Here is an 18700-nt window from a genome sequence, read left to right as displayed (position 1 = left end):
ATGTATGTAGAAATACAAACTCAGATACAAAAAAATGTTTATTGAAGAAACACTAACATTTATTGAAACGAATACCGGTATTTCGGCTGCTCCTGTAACGTTTGCCAACGCTTGACATAAATTATAAATGCATACGCGGAAAAGTACTAACAGGCCCGTGTATGCTTAGTGTTTTATAATATTTTATATAGTACACATATCCATCTAATGTAAGATGCTCAGGGCGCTTGATGTGTGGACTAGGAAATCGATCAATGACTTTCTTCTCCCTAAGGGTCCCTTCGTGTCTGTGCTACCCGGTAACCCGGTACCAGCAACTCTCGTTGTCAACCACAGGGGCTGTGTGTTCCAGTACACCGGGGTATCCCCCTACTCGTCTCGAAGGATGTACTGGGTTCTTTACAGTGCACACAAACCATTGTATACACTGGGCCTACGGTTTATAGTCCTTATCCGAGAAGACTTGTTCTACCACCAGAACCATAGGCTAGCGTGCCGTTCGAACCAGCGCCGATATTAAGGCTATAGCTTGCGGCGCCCCTGTTAACCACTCGGCCATTCGACTTACCCATTCATGAGAGATTTGTTGGCTAGTGGGGAGGGGAATTTTTCCAGGCCCCTTCTGGGGTGTCCAGAAAGGGAGCCCCGGTGGGGGTCCAGGGGCATGGCGTATCTAGGAATCATGAAGTGGAGTGCTGATATATTAGATATATTTGAAAACAAACTGGTAAACTTCACAAAAACATTTTAAATATCCTCAAATAATTATTTAAGGTTTACTATTAGATATAATTATTACAATAATACAATTAAAGTTTTAATTCTCTTTACTGAGTGTATAAGAAAATTTAAGGAAAAAATGTTGCATTTGAATGAGGAAAAAATCTGTGTAGTATTAATTATGTCGTACTATTTATCAGTGACACACATAATTAAGAGAAATCTTAAATACATAAAATACATGCAAAAATATTTCAAAAGTCAATGGGTGTGGATCGTGATTTTCTAAAAAGATTGGGTTTACTTTATACGCAGAAAGTTAAGCAGAGTTACAGTGACAGTATTATACTAAAGTTGTGTCGTCACAACGCTAGGTTGCGCTCTCTGTTGTCAACAGACGTTGGTTACCTTTCATTACGCCTGAATGACTTCATAGGCTTTCTGGAATAGGCATTTCAAAATCTAATATTTTACCATCAAAATGTACTAAAAACACAAAAGCTCGCATTATATTAGTTATCGAACACGCATATCATCATCAATTGAAATTTACAAAGAAAAAATTAAGATACAACATCTTAATATTTACGTTACAAAATGGAATCAATGGTTTGTCAGTGGAGAAAATGGCGTCCGGCTGAACACATTTTGCAACGATAGCAACAGAGTAGTATCACATGGTATTGTGACGTAACACTGTAGTACTCTATAGAATAATTATCTACCGGTAAATCTAGATTCATTACCATGATGGTAAAACATCCCCTCATCAATTAAAACAACTTTCCTGATTCATTTTCACTGCTAGACCAATTTATCCAGTGAACTTGAATCTATGGTAAGGAAACTTGGTAGTTCTGAAGGTTCATATTTTATATAGAAAAAGAAATCTATCAAATATATCTCAAAAAAACCATTAATCTGTCATTCTTGCAACCATGTGTGAGTGAATGCCACGCACACACCTCAATCCAGTATATTATGGCTTATAAGCATAAAAATCCATCTTTTTCATAATTTTTCTTAATTTGCCATAATCTTTATTTATTTTTTGTATATTTAATTAATAGATTTAGATATGTTATTGTATAGATGACATTTGCTTTCTTTGTAAAAGCCAGTACTTACTCAGGGCATTTCAATCTTTAATAGAGATCTTTATCAACTGAATGCTAGATGGAATTGCATCCTGGTCATAACGTCATCTGCTGATGACATCGTATGCCCCTTCCAGTTGTAGGTTGTACGGGGCCCAGCCTGGAGAGGATGTTATTAAATCATTGTATAGGTTAGAAAGTTCATGCGCACCTTGATCCTTGTTCCTTATTCATGGTTTTATCTTTGTTTCTTCTTACGTATAATGACTCCATGATCTGTCTCTCTTTGAGTTTGTTTCCTTTTAATTGCAAGTTATTTTGCTCTCCAGTTTGGTGCATGATTGTGTTGTATAGAGTGGTCCGCAATAACAGATTTTTGTATCATTGATGATGACATTGCTCTGAAAGCCCTTGTCATACTCCCCCTGTTTTTGTTTTAGCATCTTTTATGATTATTGATGAGTGTTTTTAATGCCCTCCTTTTGTCCCTGAAATAAACTTGTAAACAGTATTAACATGTAGCTTCATAGACTACACCACATGTATCGATTTTTTCAATCTTGTCTTTAGGGTAGACGAGGTTGTGGTTGAAGTTGTGCATGAACTTTCTAACCTAAATCAAAACATCCTGAGTAATTAAGTACTCTGTTTCTTACTAGATATTACAAAAAAAATTGTCTTCTAGATGACCTAAGTTAGCAATATTGATAAGTTGCCACAAAGTATAAATAATATTTTTATTGTCTAGTATTTCTTTGTATAAGCTTTGAAATACTCGCACATGTGCTGAAACACAGCATGAACCATTTCACAGTCTGTCAACAGTGCAAGCCTGGGTTTCTATGCATGAAACTGAGAATGGTCAGCATTTGCTCTAACTCCTGAGTAAGAGGTTCAGAGACTGCATGAAATACACTCTACCTAACCTTTCAGAAATTCACTTGCCTTTCTTATGCATAATTTCATCAAGAGAAATCAACTGCATTAAAATGCAATAATCATTTTTTTTTTTACCCTCTGTAATGTTAATATTCTCATACACACAGGCTAATCCTCTGTCATCTTTTCCTTTGTAGTAGGCTAGATCACTACATGCAGCAGAACTTCTTCCAATTAAGGGAGGACATGGATCTGTCCATGTTTCACCACCGTCTTCGCTCAATCGAAGAGAAAGTTTTTCAAATCTTGACTCATGTGCTGGGTTTGTGAAGGCTATCAAGCTTAATCCTTTTTTCCTTTCTGAGGGAATGCTTATAATGCCAGCCTAGAAAAAAAAAAATTTAACAATCAAAAAGCAAACCACCTTTGCTATCACCATCATCTTCATTCATACCTGTCAACCTTGAGAAATTTCAAAGTGTAAGATCGGGACACAATGAGTGCCGAAGGCAAGAACAGTGGCTTCAGGCCAGAATGCCGGCAAGCACTCCTGGTGTGCTTGCTGTATCTCAGATACAGTAGTTATTGAAACACGTAGGTAGAATGTTATGATTATGGATGTTAAAATTATGGATAGTAAAATTCATTACAAATTGAAAAAGAAACTAAATTTACTAAAATTTTAGGATAAGTGTAAGTTTTGCAGGTGTCTGTGTAAGACTGTAAGATTTGATTGGAATGCGCAAGACTTACGGAGATTGTGTACGGGTGACATATCTGCATCATCCATATCACAAATAATTACATCCTGTTTCAAAACTTCCTTTCTTTCTTATGCACTTCAACTCTCCTACGACCTCACTTTTGACACTTCTGAAATTTCTCCCAGACGGGGCCCGGGGCCCTACCCCCTCCCCCTCGCTGGTGCCAACCCTGCATCATCTTCCTCACTATCACCATTATCGTTAATATTATTCTCATTATTTTTATTTATCCTCATCCCTAGATCATCTTTATTATAATTAAAATGTCTTCTTGTGGGTGTAAATAATAAATCAAATGGTCCACAAAATTTTAATGACAATGTACCTGGCATCCTGGGTTAGCTTCTATCAATTTAGGTTTCAACTTGCCATTGTGGAAGGTTTTGCATCCATCACTGCTGAACACATTAAAGCGTTGCTTGCAGTCTTTCAATGAACATGTGATGCAAACTTTGTCCTTTGCATATTCAACAAGCTAATGAAAAGGTAATGTTAATATAATTAAACAATGTTATTCCCTTTTAAATGTAATACACATCCCATGCATCAAATAACCAATCAGGGCACACCTCTTGGGGTGGCCTATACTATTGGGTTAGGAGGTAACATGGGTGAGCCCATTTTCGTTACAATATAATTAGTATGTTGTTACCATGATGTATATTTCAAAACACCTAAACAAGAAGCTGAATAATACATGGATAAATATTTGATAAATAAAATGTAACAAAATGAGGAATCACTCCAAGGAAAAAATGCTCAGCCAATACCAGTATTAGAACATTGATGGAGAGCAAACAAACACTTATAAACAATAATTTCCACACATCTTGTTGCATATAAATGACACAAACTTATGCCTCCTTAAAATGCATAAAAGCCTTTGGGGACAGATGTTGAGTTTCTTTTATTATTACTGGCCATCTTATATTGTTCTTTTATGTACTGTAATTTACAACAAGAAGCAACTCTAGAAGCATGTGTGTGTAGAAGTACATTGAGTTGGTGTAAATAATAACAGTTTGAATAGACTTGCTTTTACAGCCGTCTAATAAACGTCATATGATACTCAATTTTGACAATAGGTGGCGGTATAAATTGTGCAATATTCTACTGCATTGTAATTGGTAAGTACTGTATTGTTTGGCGAGTATTGCATAACGATTGGTGTGTATTGCATAACGATTGGTGTGTACTTTATAGTGATTGGTATGTACTTTATAGTGATTGGTGTGTACTGCATAATGATTGGTGTGTACTTTATAGTGATTGGTATGTACTGCATGAGCAGGCATTCCATACGAACTACCCAATAATATTACATGTAGGCTGTTAAGCAATTTGTTCAGATATGCTGTTTTTAGTCTATTACAATGAGTGGTATAATTATTTTAGATTTACATTCATTTGTCATTTTATCCAAGAGAGAATATGGTATTAGTGATATGAGTGAAAAAAACACTCACCTGTGCATGGCCTCCAAAAACAGCATTACCTGGACTGCAGGATATTGGTACAACTTCCCAGGTGCCACCACTAATGTCACTTGTTAACACACAAAGCTGAACCTCTGCATGAATTATAAAAGCATTTTTTAAATATTCAAAGGGAAGTAAATAAAGAGCAATTGTTTATTATATCAATAATGCTATATTTAATGTTGATGGGTCAGAATTTACCAGGTATAAAGAGTCATTCACATACAAATCACAATAGAACAGCACCAACAAATTTAAATGAAATACTTACAGCTTTGTTAAATAAGTCAAATTATTATCAACTTAAGTGATTTTTAGTTTGCTGCTGCTTTCATTTTAAACTGTCTTTACTTGTGTAACTTGATGTTGTATTTCGTTTGTAATTTTAAAATTATGTCTGCAATTCAGCTTCAGCTGCAACTGAATAATTTTGTATATATGTTTGATGTTTTTTCTAAATAAAGATATCGTTTATATAAGAAGAAAAGATATAAAATTTGGACATACGCTTCGTTTGTAATTTTAAAATTGTACGCAATTCAGCTTCAGCTGCAACTGAATAATTTTGTATATATGTTTGATGTTTTTTCTAAATAAAGATATCATTTATAGAAAAGATATAAAATGTGAACATACGCTCACTAAACTTGATGTAACCAGCAACAGCTAATTTTCCTGACTGCAAGCACAGACCATGTCCTGGACCTTAACAAAATTAACAAGAATGATTAAACAAACATCAATTATTAATATTTGATTTTTTTCAATAATTTTTCTTCTTTCGAGAAATTCAAATCTCTTTACGCACCAATACAACACAGCTGTGCACTTTCTTGCATATTTTCAGGCCATTTTAAATGGACATCGATTGGATCACTCCAAGTTTCTCCACTTGAACTCTTTAGTTGAATTAATTTAACACCACCCTGCGGAGCTGTGCATTCAACACATAATAGAATGATTTCACCTTTTTTCTCATCCACAACAATTGGAACCAAGTTCTGAAATCTAGGTAAATCATGTTCCAACAATCAACATATTTATTGGCATAAAGTAATTATTTCATGAATATTTAATAAAAACAACTTATTTTATACACCATTTTTACACCAATAATTCTACAACAAAAGGTATACTGTACAATGAAATACCTTGTATCAGTCTTTTTTAATATCGGTTGTTGATCTTCCCATTCAACTCTATTGTATTCCATCAATCTTCCTCTACGTGACAGTCCTATTGTATAGCTGTCATCAACTTGCTTTTCACAAAATACAATGAAAAGCTTGTTCGCTAAGAAAACTATAGCAGGATGTCTGTGAGAAACAACATAATACTGTGGTAAATAATAACTAAAAGAGTATGAGATCAAAATCAGAACAAATCAAAATAAAAGAGAAGTTTAATATATTTTTTGAAACTAAGTTAACATGTTTTTACAAACCTGTAAGCACATTGATCATCATGTACTAGACCTGAACCAAACACGTCCACTAAAAGAATGAAAATAGTAAAATAAAATCATTTTATCATAATCTTCATTTGGTCCACAGCAAGTTTTAAGTGGAAAACACCTGATATAACATCATCTTACATATATTTTGGAAAATCACAGACATTTCTTAATCAAACTTGATTGCGAGGACAGAGCTGGTACTGGTACTTGTAGCCGTCTGATTTCAGACATTCGGCAGCTATTGACATTATGTTGGCGTTAAAAGACTGCATATTGTGATTTGTGATGAGGGACCCGTGTACAAAACAATTACCAAACACAAAAAATATGGAAAACTGAATGCTATTTACAAAATATTCTATTTAATGCTTATGGGTGAAACTTTCTTTGATAAATTGGCTTTTATCAAGTTGATTTTCATCTATGATGCATTGAAGAATACATTGGGTTATCTTTGCTCTTGTTCGGCTGGTTATATAGCTGGTTATACACATCAATGAAAGATCAATAAACAAAAACATTTTCTGTTTTGTTTAATGCAATAAAGTTAATAAAATATCATGAAAGAAAACTCACATGGCACAACAAGAGTTGCAGATGTCTGCCATATGTTTGAAGTCATTTTTTTCTTTGAAACTACCTCACAGGTATAAACACCAGCATCAGCCACTGTCACTTGATTTATTTTCAACCGAGCAAACTTTTGATCAAAATCAGCTTCATACTTCTGTCCTTGCCCTACAGTTTCCCTTTTGGTTTTTTCAGAGTCAAAGATCACTTTCTTTCCTTCAGATGTTCTTTTAAACCACCTTTGTACATCTACATTACCTTTGAGATTGTAGACACAAGTAAAGGTTGCACAATCTTCTCCATCAAATGCTAAAATATCAACTACGTGAATGGCTAAAAAAGGAAAAAACAACAATATATTTTATATATACGACAAATATGGTATGTTACAGTATGTTTAGGAACAAGAAAATATTAAAAATACATAAACAAATCATAAGTATGTAAAAGAAGATTAATTGTACAAAACAAAATACCAAAAGACTAAAGACATGCGCTTGTAAAATCTGAAAAAAAAAAAATCACCCCAAAAATTAAAGAATCACAAAAGTTATCAACTTTAAAGTAAAATAAAAACACTTAAAAAAATATTTATAAAATTTCAAGTTACTGACATACTTGTTTTTCTTTTCAAATATTTCCATAAGAAATCTGACTTTCTATTTATTATCATAAAAGTGACATTGTGTGCTTTTAGGAAGAGTATAACCTAGGTTTCCTCCAGTTTACTTGCCGTGTTGTTATTGTTTTTTTGTTTTTCGGTCAAATAAACTAATGAAATAGACCGAGTTAGTCACCAAAAATGACATCATCACAATTTCGCTGAGTGGGTATAAATTTGTACAGAAAGAGAAAAATATTTACGGTAACTTGTCCCCAAAAATGCTAAAACATCCGGAATTTCAAACCTTAAAACAGTCTAAATTCAGACCCAGTTAAGATTGTTGAGACTGTCAATCAATACTTCTCTACTGTCGGACCAAATTTAGCTAAAATATTCTAACAGGAACACCACAATAGATAACATTGTCAGCAAATAAATAAAAACCTGTTTTCAATTTTACCCCTGTTGATGAAAATTATGTCTGCAAACAAATTTTATATAAAATCATTTCTTTATAAAAGAAAAACACAATAAAAGAATGTCACAAAAAAATGTCAATGTCTGTTAAAAGCAGTGGTATTGATGATATTTCTACTAACCTACTCAAACTGGCGACTGATTCAACTGTTCCACCCATCACATACTTATAATAAACATGTCTCTTTGTACGTGATAAATGAAAGATTGCAAAAATATGCCCGGTGTATAAAGGTGAGAATCACACTGATCCATGTAACTATAGACCCATATCAATTTTGTCTGTGGTATCTAAATTACTAGAAAGAAGTGTTTTTGATCAATTATACTCGTATTTAGATTTAGAAAAGTTAATTTATGAAAATCAATCAGGATTTAGGCCTAAATTTTTTAACCGCTTCTGCATTAACTAACACTACTGAAGATTGGCTAGATGCAATTGACTCGGGAAAGTATGTTGGACTTGTAATGTTACACCTTAAAAAAGTGGATCATAAAATTCTATTTTGGCCTGGATTTCATAAGCTTAAATATTGATAAAACAGAGTGCATGATAACACATCAAAAGTTGGCAAAATTTTCAAATAATGAAATAAATATAAATATTAAAGTTGTACACTTAAAAAAAGTTTATCACTTTAAACACCTTGGCATTGTACTTGATGAGCATTTTTCATGGGATAAACAGGTTGAGCATGTTAGGAATATTTAGTGCTGCCTGGCTTATATTATCTCAAAAATCTAGTGAAGTAGTCCTAAAAAATATTCAATGTTTACTATATGAAACAATAACTGCACCACACCTTCACTTTTTTTCCCCTTAAAGTAAGCAGCTTCAAACTTTGAAAAACCGGGTCGGCCCAAATTATTACTAAGGTTTCATAATATGACTCTAGTACTGAAGCTCTACGTAAACAACTGTAACAGGCTTGACACAAAATTGTTCTACAATGAAGCTGTGAAAATATGTACAAAATTATGAATAATTTAAGCCCACAATATCTTATAGACAGATTTCATACCAAAGAAAAAATACACAATACCCGATCAAAAGACAATCCAAAAGACAAGAAAAGAAGTTTTACTTATCAAGGAACAAACGTTTGTAACTCTTTAGTAGATGAAGCAAAACATGCGGAAGATCTAAAGAGTTTCAAAAAAATTGCATCAAACTGTTCCAGTATGCTGTACTGTAGATAATTTTAGTTTAAAATTTACTGTTACCAGTACTTTCATTTGTTTTTCTTTTGCTTTTAAATCTTTTGTTTTGCTGTAGTAGTTTAAAGACCCAGCCTCTTGGAAGACCAATCTTTGTAAAAAGACTGAAATGATTTTCCGTAAATAAATAAAACTGTTATTATTATTATTATTATTATTATTATTATTATTATTATTATTATTTCAAAATCAGCCAATGTATTTCAAAAATATTTTTGATATTTTTTGTATTTTTTATGGTACAATACATCTTTAAATGTTTAAACAAAATGTGTACTTTATATTAATTATAACTATCCAATTGTTTGTACTGTTTATTTTAATACAGTAATTATTTCAATACAGTATAAATTATTCATTACAATTATTTTAATGTATATGTAACGTTGATTTGAAACATTTGATATAAAGGGGTAAATATAAGAAAAGAAATACTTTACTTTCATTTTTATGAACAATTAATGAAGAGGTTGTTGAAGAGTGCCAAACAATTCCATCACCAATAGTATTTTTAGTGAAACAATGTAACACGTAAGAACCAGCTTGTTGGTATTCAACATCAGAAATCTTCAGAATAAATTGTTGTTCCCCCTGTAAATACATAGCTTTAAACCTAGATAAATTTAAAAGATCATCCGAAGGAACAACTTCAAAGTTCGATTCATCTTCTAATTTTTTGTAGAAGACAAAAGACCTGCAATATCCAATGGTTTTAACAAATTCCAGCGTAGTTCAACATCTTCACCTTGTACAGCTTCAATTCTTTCATGTACAGACTTCAATAAAGGACCTGTGTTATAAAAAAAAAGAAACAATTCCTATAAAATTTTTACATACGTTAAATAATAAAAAAATTTTATTTATTAAAAAGTAGGAAAACCTTTCACAAAATTGTATTTAAATATTTGCTGTGGCTAACATTTCAGTACCGGATCCACAGTCGTTCGGGTCTCAAAGATCCAGCACCCAGTGTGAAAATATCTCAATGTTTCAAAGATTTTATAAAGAATGATGGACTGTATTACAATCGTACTGCTGGGACAAGTTGGGAGAAGTAATTTCCGGGAATTCTGCGGTGGCAGCTTGAAGGGTGAGGGAAGAGAGGGACTTTTAAAGATGGAGGGTCTAGATCACATCAGCCCCACTATGGTTGGTGCTGATGGTAAAAATTTTTTATAATTATAGCACCTCAAGATAGCCGGAAATCGCCTTTTCAAAATTTGAATACAAGTTTCTTTTTTTTTCCTACCCATTTTTTGAATTTTGAAATATTTAGGGGAAAGGGAAGGCTTCCCCCGCCCTTTGAATCTGCCACTGATCTGGTAAATGAGCTTTCTCAACACATTCAATTTAATTATGCACACAGTGATATCCATCGGCTCTGACTTGTGTGAGAAAATTGATAAAGCAGTGAAAACATGCAAAATTATGAATTTGCAGAATTGGGTTGATTTCCTGGAGATTCTTGTTGGCTTGCACGAGTCCGTCCAGATTTCCAGGAGACTTTGGATCCCTGGTACTGGACAGAAAAGAATGGCAATTAGAAAGATGATATGTATCCACTAAGCTTACCTTTAAGTCTAACCTAACTAGGATAAGAATAGCACTTTATCGACATTCGTTTGTTCCACAATGTATTTTTAATTACAATAACCATGTCAATCATCGATAATTATGTTTATTTTGTTACTCTGGTCTGTCTCTGAGGTATAACACCTGAGAATACCTGGTTACGTTATCTCGAGCAGCGGAGATATCACCTCGCAAAGTGACCCTATTTTCACCGCAAGTTCAGTACAGATTTACAGACACTGTCAAGTTCATGTGGAAAATCCCAGATAGATAAATCTATGCGTATGGACATGCATGAGCAGTTTTGAAGCAAACATTCTGATCATTGCCAGCACATGGCACACTAAAACTATCGTTCCCAGGCTAAGAGAGAACACTAAAGCGATATTCCTTCGGCGATTTCGTTATTTAAAACATAGTTGTTATATTACTTAAAATAATACATGTATTCCGAAAATGCGAATCTCACCTAATTCCAAACATATTATTCGGTCCTAACACAAAAATCACCTTCTTAAAACAAGACGATCATTTAACAAAACAATAAGCATAGGTCTACCAGATGCCGTGAAAACAAACTGTCATGTCATGCCATGGAGATTATAATAAATTGATCAAAATGACACGACAGTATGTATGACAAAATTGAAAAAAAAACCTCAAAGCATGTTTCTGCGGGTGATTCTTTACAGTAGCCTGGCATTTTAAAAACTTGAGTGCTATTTCCGAGCATCTAAGACGTGTAAATTTTACTAAATCTTCAAACCTCAGCCCCAACCATTGTCAGGCTGAGGTTATTGGAGACCCTTGTGCTGTACCAATCAATAAATGCTTCCGCCGCCTCTGATTATGAGAGAATGAAATTTAAATTAAAACCAATAGGGTTTCTTTATTTATTTATATAAATCTGTTTAATTAAATCTTCGTCTTACACTGAGCTTGTTCCTGTGTCACGCACGTCTGTGAAAATTTAGGCTATCTAATGTCATCCCAAAGCGAAGCACGTGTTTGCACACCACCATCGCACCCCAAAAACATTAACCAATTGGCGGTCAGGGTTTCGGAGGTGCGGTCTCTGCCCTCAGGAAAGGTCATCGTGATGACAAAAATGTGTTGTGTTTAGAAAAGAGTACAGAAGAGAGAAAATGCATGTGAAACAAAATAAAAGCATCAATTTTATTGATAATAACATTTATAATAAGAGCAAAACAAGAGGTAAAGGCCTACTGTACTGTACGAAACAGTACTTGAAATAGCAGTCGCTTGTAATGCCAAAAAGTGAGGCACTCTCTACTCCCAATTTGAATTAGAGCATGCGTATGGACATGCATGAGCAGTTTTGAAGCAAACATTCTGATCATTGCCTACACATGGCACGCTAAAACTATCGTTTCCATGCTAAGAGAGAACACTAAAGTGATATTCCTTCGGTGATTTCGTTATTTAAAACATATTATTATATTACTTAAAATAATACATGTATTCCGAAAATGCGAATCTCTCCTAATTCCGAACATATTATTCGGTCCAAACACAAAAACCCCCGACCTTCCAATTGAAAGTCCAATGCCTAAATGTTGCAGCACGCTTCTACTAAATGCTTTACCTAAAGGGAAACCTGTATTTGTTATTAGCTCTTTCAAAATACAATGAGTACTGTACCTTCAACCTTCAGCAATCCACTACAAAAATATGCACGCTTCCTTCCTTTGACTTCCACCTCACAACTGTATTCTCCCGCATCTTTAGTTGTTATAACTTTGATGGTCAAAAATGCCAATGAATTCTTCATGTCTACACCTGCTGTATAGCGTTTTTTTGAAAATTTCTTTTTTAGATGAGTGAGCAAACTTCCTGTTTCTTTAGATTCCCCCTTGTACCATCTGATATCTGATATATCTTTCAGAGAATCCTCTTTGACTTCAGTAAACTTTAAGTACACCCTGACAATACTAATCCCCTTATTGGTTGTTACATCTGGAATTTCCAATGCGAATGGAGCTGAAAAACACAATAACTGATTGACTGGTTTATTTTATGCAAATTAGATATGGAAAAGTTGTACAGTTTTGATTATCATCAACATCACCATCAACCTCAACTGCATTATTTTCACTTTCATCATTTTAATCAGCATTATCACCACCATTAAAATCATAACACCACTCACCACACATCATTGACTAAAGGTCGTCCCAGGCCAAGTACCTTTAAAAAATTCACTTATCCAAATTTTTGTGCAATTATCATGATTATTCAACTTTTACTAGCATAATATTCATAATGTATGCCTGCCACTTGTCTTTACAACTTCAATACAAGAAATCAAAAGCATGGTTGATTTCCATGATAAAGCCACTTCCTTGATGTTTGCCGAGACTGTGTTTTTATTTGCAAAGATATAAAAACTAATTCATATTTGCATGAAAAAAAATCTCTAAAAAAATAGATGCACAGAATCGTAAATACTTGTGTTGTATATAAAGGCCTTAATTTTCTGCACAATTTGCATGGAAATCATATTTAATGCAGGGAGAGTTAGGACTAATATTTTTCACAGGGGATATTTTACAGCCTGGCCCATCCTCATTCCATTTATTGCATAATAAATAAAATTGCTTTCCTCTCAATGAAGAACAATACTGTAAATATATACCTAGAAGGGGACAAGGGGACGAACCCCTTCTCTAGTCTGAAAATGATTTACTGTATTTACAGTAACCCTCCATTTTTGACTACAATTTTACAAGACTTGGATTACACATGCACATAGCAATGCATGTAGCATACATAATGGCCTTTGACACAGTTGCAGTAGCCCTACTGTACACATGGCATGTTTCTATAGCTGGCATAGCATAAGTTGTTCATACAACATGCTGCATGTTGTCAAGACTAAGAATTTTCATTAGTATTGTAAAATCCTCATGTATTGGTAAAGCAGTCTATTATAAAGTTGCTTGTTCAGGACAAGCGATTCCCAAAAATTCTTGTTCTCCAATCGTAAAAAACACTTGTCCCTTGCATCGGGCAAGTGGATTCGCTCATGCCTGATATCAGCCATGAAAATTAAAATTATACATTCAATACAATTTCACCACCCATTACAACGAAATGAACATATATTTAGTTGAACCAATGTTGGTTTATAAAATATTTACTATCAAAAGGATTGGTGCTAAACTTGAACAATAAAATTAAATAATTGGTATGATTACTTTGCCTATTTAATTTAATTTAATTCTATTTGGAAATTATAGATAAATTTTTTACTTGCAAAACAGAATCAGAAAATACCATTCAATTTTTGGTTGAGCTGTGTTTAAATTTGTCTTGTTGAAAAGGTGTAAATCAAGATGTAAAATAATATCACAAATGATGATACTATATATTTTTTTTACTTTATTTTTCTTTCTAACAGAGATTTTTTTAATTTTTCATCAGTATAATATATTTTTGCTCAGGCTGCCTCTGACCATCGTTTTCAATCTTGTATTTGGTCCAATACATAATGAAATGAATAAAAAAATAAACAAAGTAAAGAATATACCATTTGTTATACCTTTGTTGACAACAAGCATTTTATTGGCCACAGCCTGTTTTTCACCATGTAGCTCAACAATGCATTGATACTTCCCAGCATCTGATAATGTAGCCTTCAAGATCTTCAGCAAGCTGTTTCCCTTTTTGTAATCTGTAGTTTTTTCAAACTGTGAATCTTGAGTAATAATGGTTGATGTTCCATCCTTATTAAATTTCTTCCAAATACAATCCAATATACACGTATCTACTGGTCCATATTTGCAATGCATCTCAAATGTATCACCATCTTCTGCTTCTTCATCTACCTGTACCATTTTAATCCCTTTAAAGAAAAAATGCAAAAATTTAGAGAGCAGAAAAATTGCAATATATTGTAAGTTATGTGATGAAACATCAAAATTATGTGATGAAACATCAGACAGAAAGAGTTTAAAAGGGCAGGCCTATAATGTATGTTCAACTGTGGACTAAGGTAAACTCCACTGTCGTAGACTTCACTCGATGCCGATACGAATAATAGATAGTACTTAGTAGTGGCGAATATTGGGGGAGTGAATAGGGTGTCTAGCCTAGAGTTCACATAGGCTAGCCACCTCCCAACCCCTTCAGTTAAAGTTAACCATTAAACAAATGATCACTCGTCATGTGTGTGTGTGTGTGTGTTTTTCTCATGAATACATATATGTAGAAGGTTACCCTGTATGTAAAACATAAACTTTCTATTATTTTAAGTTTTTCAGATGCCATTTCCAAAAAAAAATCTGAAATGGGAGGGGAATTAAGCTCCTCCCAAAACCACACCCCACGCTCATAGGGCTAGGTACGATATACATTTATGTATCTATTTTATATGATGTCCGCATCGAGTGAAGCCTTAGATTACACAGAGGAATTTTAATAAACTTTAAATTACTTTAAAAACTATTCAGTACTTTGAACTTGCATATTGACTGTAAATGTTATGTATTAAAATTCAAATCAAATCAATCTGTTGTTTATTTTTCGCACTGATTCAAATATAAGGCCATATGGTTTGTATATTGTCTGTACATGCCATGCACCACTGTCTGCTTCATGATAGACAAGTTTTAACACGAAGGCTTCGCTCGATGCTGGCATCATATAAAGTAAATCAATAAATAAATGATATCGTAGGAGACCTATCCAGTGGTGAATCTATGATTTAGCAAAGGGGCATAATGCGAGGTGTGAAGCACCGAAATGGTAAAAGGGGGGGGGGGGGGGGTTTTGGAAGTCAATTCCCCTCAAATTTGAGTTATTTTTTTTGGAATTAGTAGACGGCTAGATGCTCTGGTATCTGAAAAGTTTAAAATAGAAAGTGTATGTTTTACAGGGTTTTATTCTACACACAAGATGAGTGATCATTTGTTTAACGGTAATCGAAGGGGTGTGGCTAGACACCCTATTTACTCCCCCTAGATCCATCTATGCTATCTTTCATTATACGTATCAGCCGAGAGAAGTCTATTACAATGGAGTTTCCCTCAATCCACTCTTGAACAACAGTATAGGCCTACCCTTCTTTTAAACTCCTCCACCTCTTTCTGTCTGATGTTTCAAAAAGTAAATTTGTGTTCCGGATAGTAAATTTAGGCTAATGTATTAAAATTCAAATCACTGATTTTATTTTTGCATTGATTCCAATACAAGGCCCTTACAAGGGCTGAAAACTAGGTCCTGTCACGATATGTTCAGAGCAGCTGACATCAGGCTGACCATGGACTGACACAAACATGGTCTATAGGAAGAGTTGTGAATAATTCATGAAATTTTACCAAACTTGCCTACAAAAAAAAAAATGCGCGCAGTCAAGGGCCAATCTGATATGCACTTATCTACTGGTCCACATTTGCATTCCATCACAAATCTACCACCCTCTTCTAGTTTTTTATCTATCTGTACAATATTAATCCCTTTACAAAAATAAGGCAGACATTAAAGAACAGACACATTACATATAATTGCAAAATATTGTAAGTATGGGAAAGACTCATTTTGTAAACAGGAAAGAATGCATGCTAACCTTAGACTTTCACTACTTCACTAATAAAAGATGTCTGATTATGCAACACAGTAACATCTCTTAATTACGAACATCCCAATTACAAACTCACGATTTTAAAAACTCAATTTGCGGTGATGACGTCATTATGAAAAACTTGTTATTTTATATTGCATTGCATTTTAAATGGATGCTACATACACATTTTTAACTACAAAAACCTTCAAATTGTATTTAAAAATCTTCAAAAAAACATATACCATAAAATGTTCCATCAACCAAAAAAGGAAACATTTAAATCAATAAGTTGATATAAAACTTCCTTTAAAGCAACAAAAATCTATAATTTTCTGCCGAGATATATTCCATTTTGAGCTCTGCAAGGTTGTTCAGGCAGCTAAATACAGTAGGAATGTAGAGTCTCACTTTTGTTCATTGGGGGAGCTTCCAATGGATAAAACTAGTGTGGTAATCTAATTTGCGATCATTATAAAAAGTAATAACGTTTCATTCATAAATCATTTAAAATGAATACATCACATAAGTACAGACAAATGTGGCTTCTGTGTTTGCACTCACATTTCCTGACAAAGGAAATATAGCATTAGGCCTGGCGTCAGTGGCAGTTCTAGGATTTCTAGGGGAACTAAGCTGTCCGAGAGGGGCCTTGAGCTCGTAGGCCAAAGCTGGGGAAAGGGTTGAGAGGGTTCCCCCCTCCCAAATGCGAATTTTCTTAAGAAGCAACCTCTGGATGGCCGGAAATGGCACTCAAGACTGTGACAGACATGTGTTGGCTTGGTTTGGGCCTATTTTTATATTTGGTTATGGTCTGACTGCTCGACTAGCTCTATCTGAATGGGGAGGGCCTTCAACTGTCCGGTGAGGGACTTAAGTCCCCCTGTCCCCACTGGCACCATCATTGCCTGGCATACCCTTACTACTGAGATGCTATGAAAATTCAAACTCTCTGAATAACTAATTTTCTCAATCAAAAACTTTGGATGGAGGGGTACGTAATCGAAAGATGTTACTGTGTTAACATTATTGAACATAAACTTATGATAATGAATGATATTTTAATGAAATAGTGAGATAACTTACAATGAACACATGATTTTCTCTCGTCTGAATATAGTATGCCACGTCTCACTATGGTGCACTTGTAGTCCCCTCCATTTGATCTCAAAGGGTTGGAAATTGTCAAACTGACTGTTCCTCTACCATCAGCATCTACGATAAATTGATCTTAAAGGGTCAACCAACATGTAGTACATTATTATTGTTTTCATCCAATACATAAAGAAGTAAAATGTGCTTCCTAACCTACTTATGTAGTTTTAATTTATTACTTGGTATTTCTGAAGCACATAATACTATACTAAGTAAATAATGCAATGTAGAATATTAGGCCTAGAGTAGGATAAGGCTAGCGCGACATGCGGACGTTGGTACGAGTAGGTTAGTCTACAAACGTCGCCTAAAGTAATTGATTTTACCCGGCAGAATGAAAGAAGGAAACTCCGCTTTTCAGTCGTCTTAGGCACTCGTTTTTGACAAACAATGACCTTTCAGAGGTCAAATTGCTGTCAAGAATATGAATTGGCTGCTTCGCAGCAATTAATTTACATGACTTTGCACTATGCACTGAATAGTTAATAAACATAAAATAAAAATAAATTACACATGTACAATGTTATTATAAATGTATATGAAAATTATTTTCTTTTCTATGAATTGAATGAATTGAATTTCCAAATGTGAATGTGTTCAAGAGCAATCTGAAAGCTTTCCCTTTTTCAAGAACATTCTAAACAAGTGCGACAGCGCCACTGAACATTTCTGGATATTGGCGCTATATAAATATTTTGATTGATTGATTGATTGATTGATTGATTGATTGATTGAATTGCCCAAAATTGTTGTCTTTGGTAGCAAATACTTGGTTTGGAAGCCTATTATTTGCCATTTTGTTGATTTTTATCCAGCAGTTTATCGTTCTTAAAATTTGATAATATATGATAGAATTCTACCCAATCCATTTCTCACACCTTCATTTGGCCATGATTGTTGGACGTTTAAAACAAATTTACAATGTTTTATATGTACACTTTCTATGTTTGCAGTCTTTCTATACCCAAAGTTCAGACCCATACAATGATACTGGAATTACTTGTCTTTTAAATAGTTGTAATTGTATTTCTGCAGATGTAAACCCTAAGTTTGACATTTTATTTCTTACTTTAAACAATACTGGTTTCCCAATTTCTGCCTGCCGTATTGTCATGATGCTCCATTTTCC

General features: G+C 33.9%; 2 protein-coding genes across 2 annotated transcripts; both read right to left on the bottom strand.

Moving 5' to 3' along the window:
- Positions 1–1319: 1319 nt before the first annotated feature.
- On the bottom strand, positions 1320–7535 carry LOC117114699 (sialidase-3-like). Its single transcript, XM_033258386.1, has 8 exons — positions 6971–7535; positions 6383–6431; positions 6090–6254; positions 5747–5946; positions 5575–5643; positions 4927–5030; positions 3786–3935; positions 1320–3081 (listed from the first exon to the last, which is right to left on the bottom strand). Exons 1-8 carry the CDS (start codon positions 7014–7016, stop codon positions 2755–2757), a joined length of 1110 nt encoding a protein of 369 aa, XP_033114277.1. The 5' UTR covers positions 7017–7535; the 3' UTR covers positions 1320–2754.
- Positions 7536–9533: 1998 nt separating this feature from the next.
- Positions 9534–17630, bottom strand: LOC117114698 (titin-like). Its single transcript, XM_033258385.1, has 4 exons — positions 17503–17630; positions 14398–14700; positions 12498–12836; positions 9534–10053 (listed from the first exon to the last, which is right to left on the bottom strand). Exons 2-4 carry the CDS (start codon positions 14690–14692, stop codon positions 9932–9934), a joined length of 756 nt encoding a protein of 251 aa, XP_033114276.1. The 5' UTR covers positions 14693–14700; positions 17503–17630; the 3' UTR covers positions 9534–9931.
- Between the last annotated feature and the right edge of the window lie 1070 nt (positions 17631–18700).

Source organism: Anneissia japonica, unplaced genomic scaffold (assembly GCF_011630105.1).
Source record: "Anneissia japonica isolate Jap-2015-1 unplaced genomic scaffold, ASM1163010v1 scaffold287993_len234700_cov117, whole genome shotgun sequence".
NCBI lineage: Eukaryota > Metazoa > Echinodermata > Crinoidea > Comatulida > Comatulidae > Anneissia > Anneissia japonica.
This window is presented reverse-complemented; position numbering and strand designations above follow the sequence as displayed.

Coding starts and splice junctions, on each gene's coding strand:
- LOC117114699 (XM_033258386.1), bottom strand. CDS start 7,016: ATGACTTCAAACATATGGCAGACATCTGCAACTCTTGTTGTGCCAT. Junction 3,936..4,926: donor TTTTTGGAGGCCATGCACAG/GTGAGTGTTTTT, acceptor CCTTTTCATTAG/CTTGTTGAATATGCAAAGGA. Junction 3,082..3,785: donor AAGCTAACCCAGGATGCCAG/GTACATTGTCAT, acceptor TTTTTTTTCTAG/GCTGGCATTATAAGCATTCC.
- LOC117114698 (XM_033258385.1), bottom strand. CDS start 14,692: ATGGTACAGGTAGATGAAGAAGCAGAAGATGGTGATACATTTGAGATG. Junction 12,837..14,397: donor AATGCTTGTTGTCAACAAAG/GTATAACAAATG, acceptor TGTGTTTTTCAG/CTCCATTCGCATTGGAAATT. Junction 10,054..12,497: donor TGGATTGCTGAAGGTTGAAG/GTACAGTACTCA, acceptor TTTATAACACAG/GTCCTTTATTGAAGTCTGTA.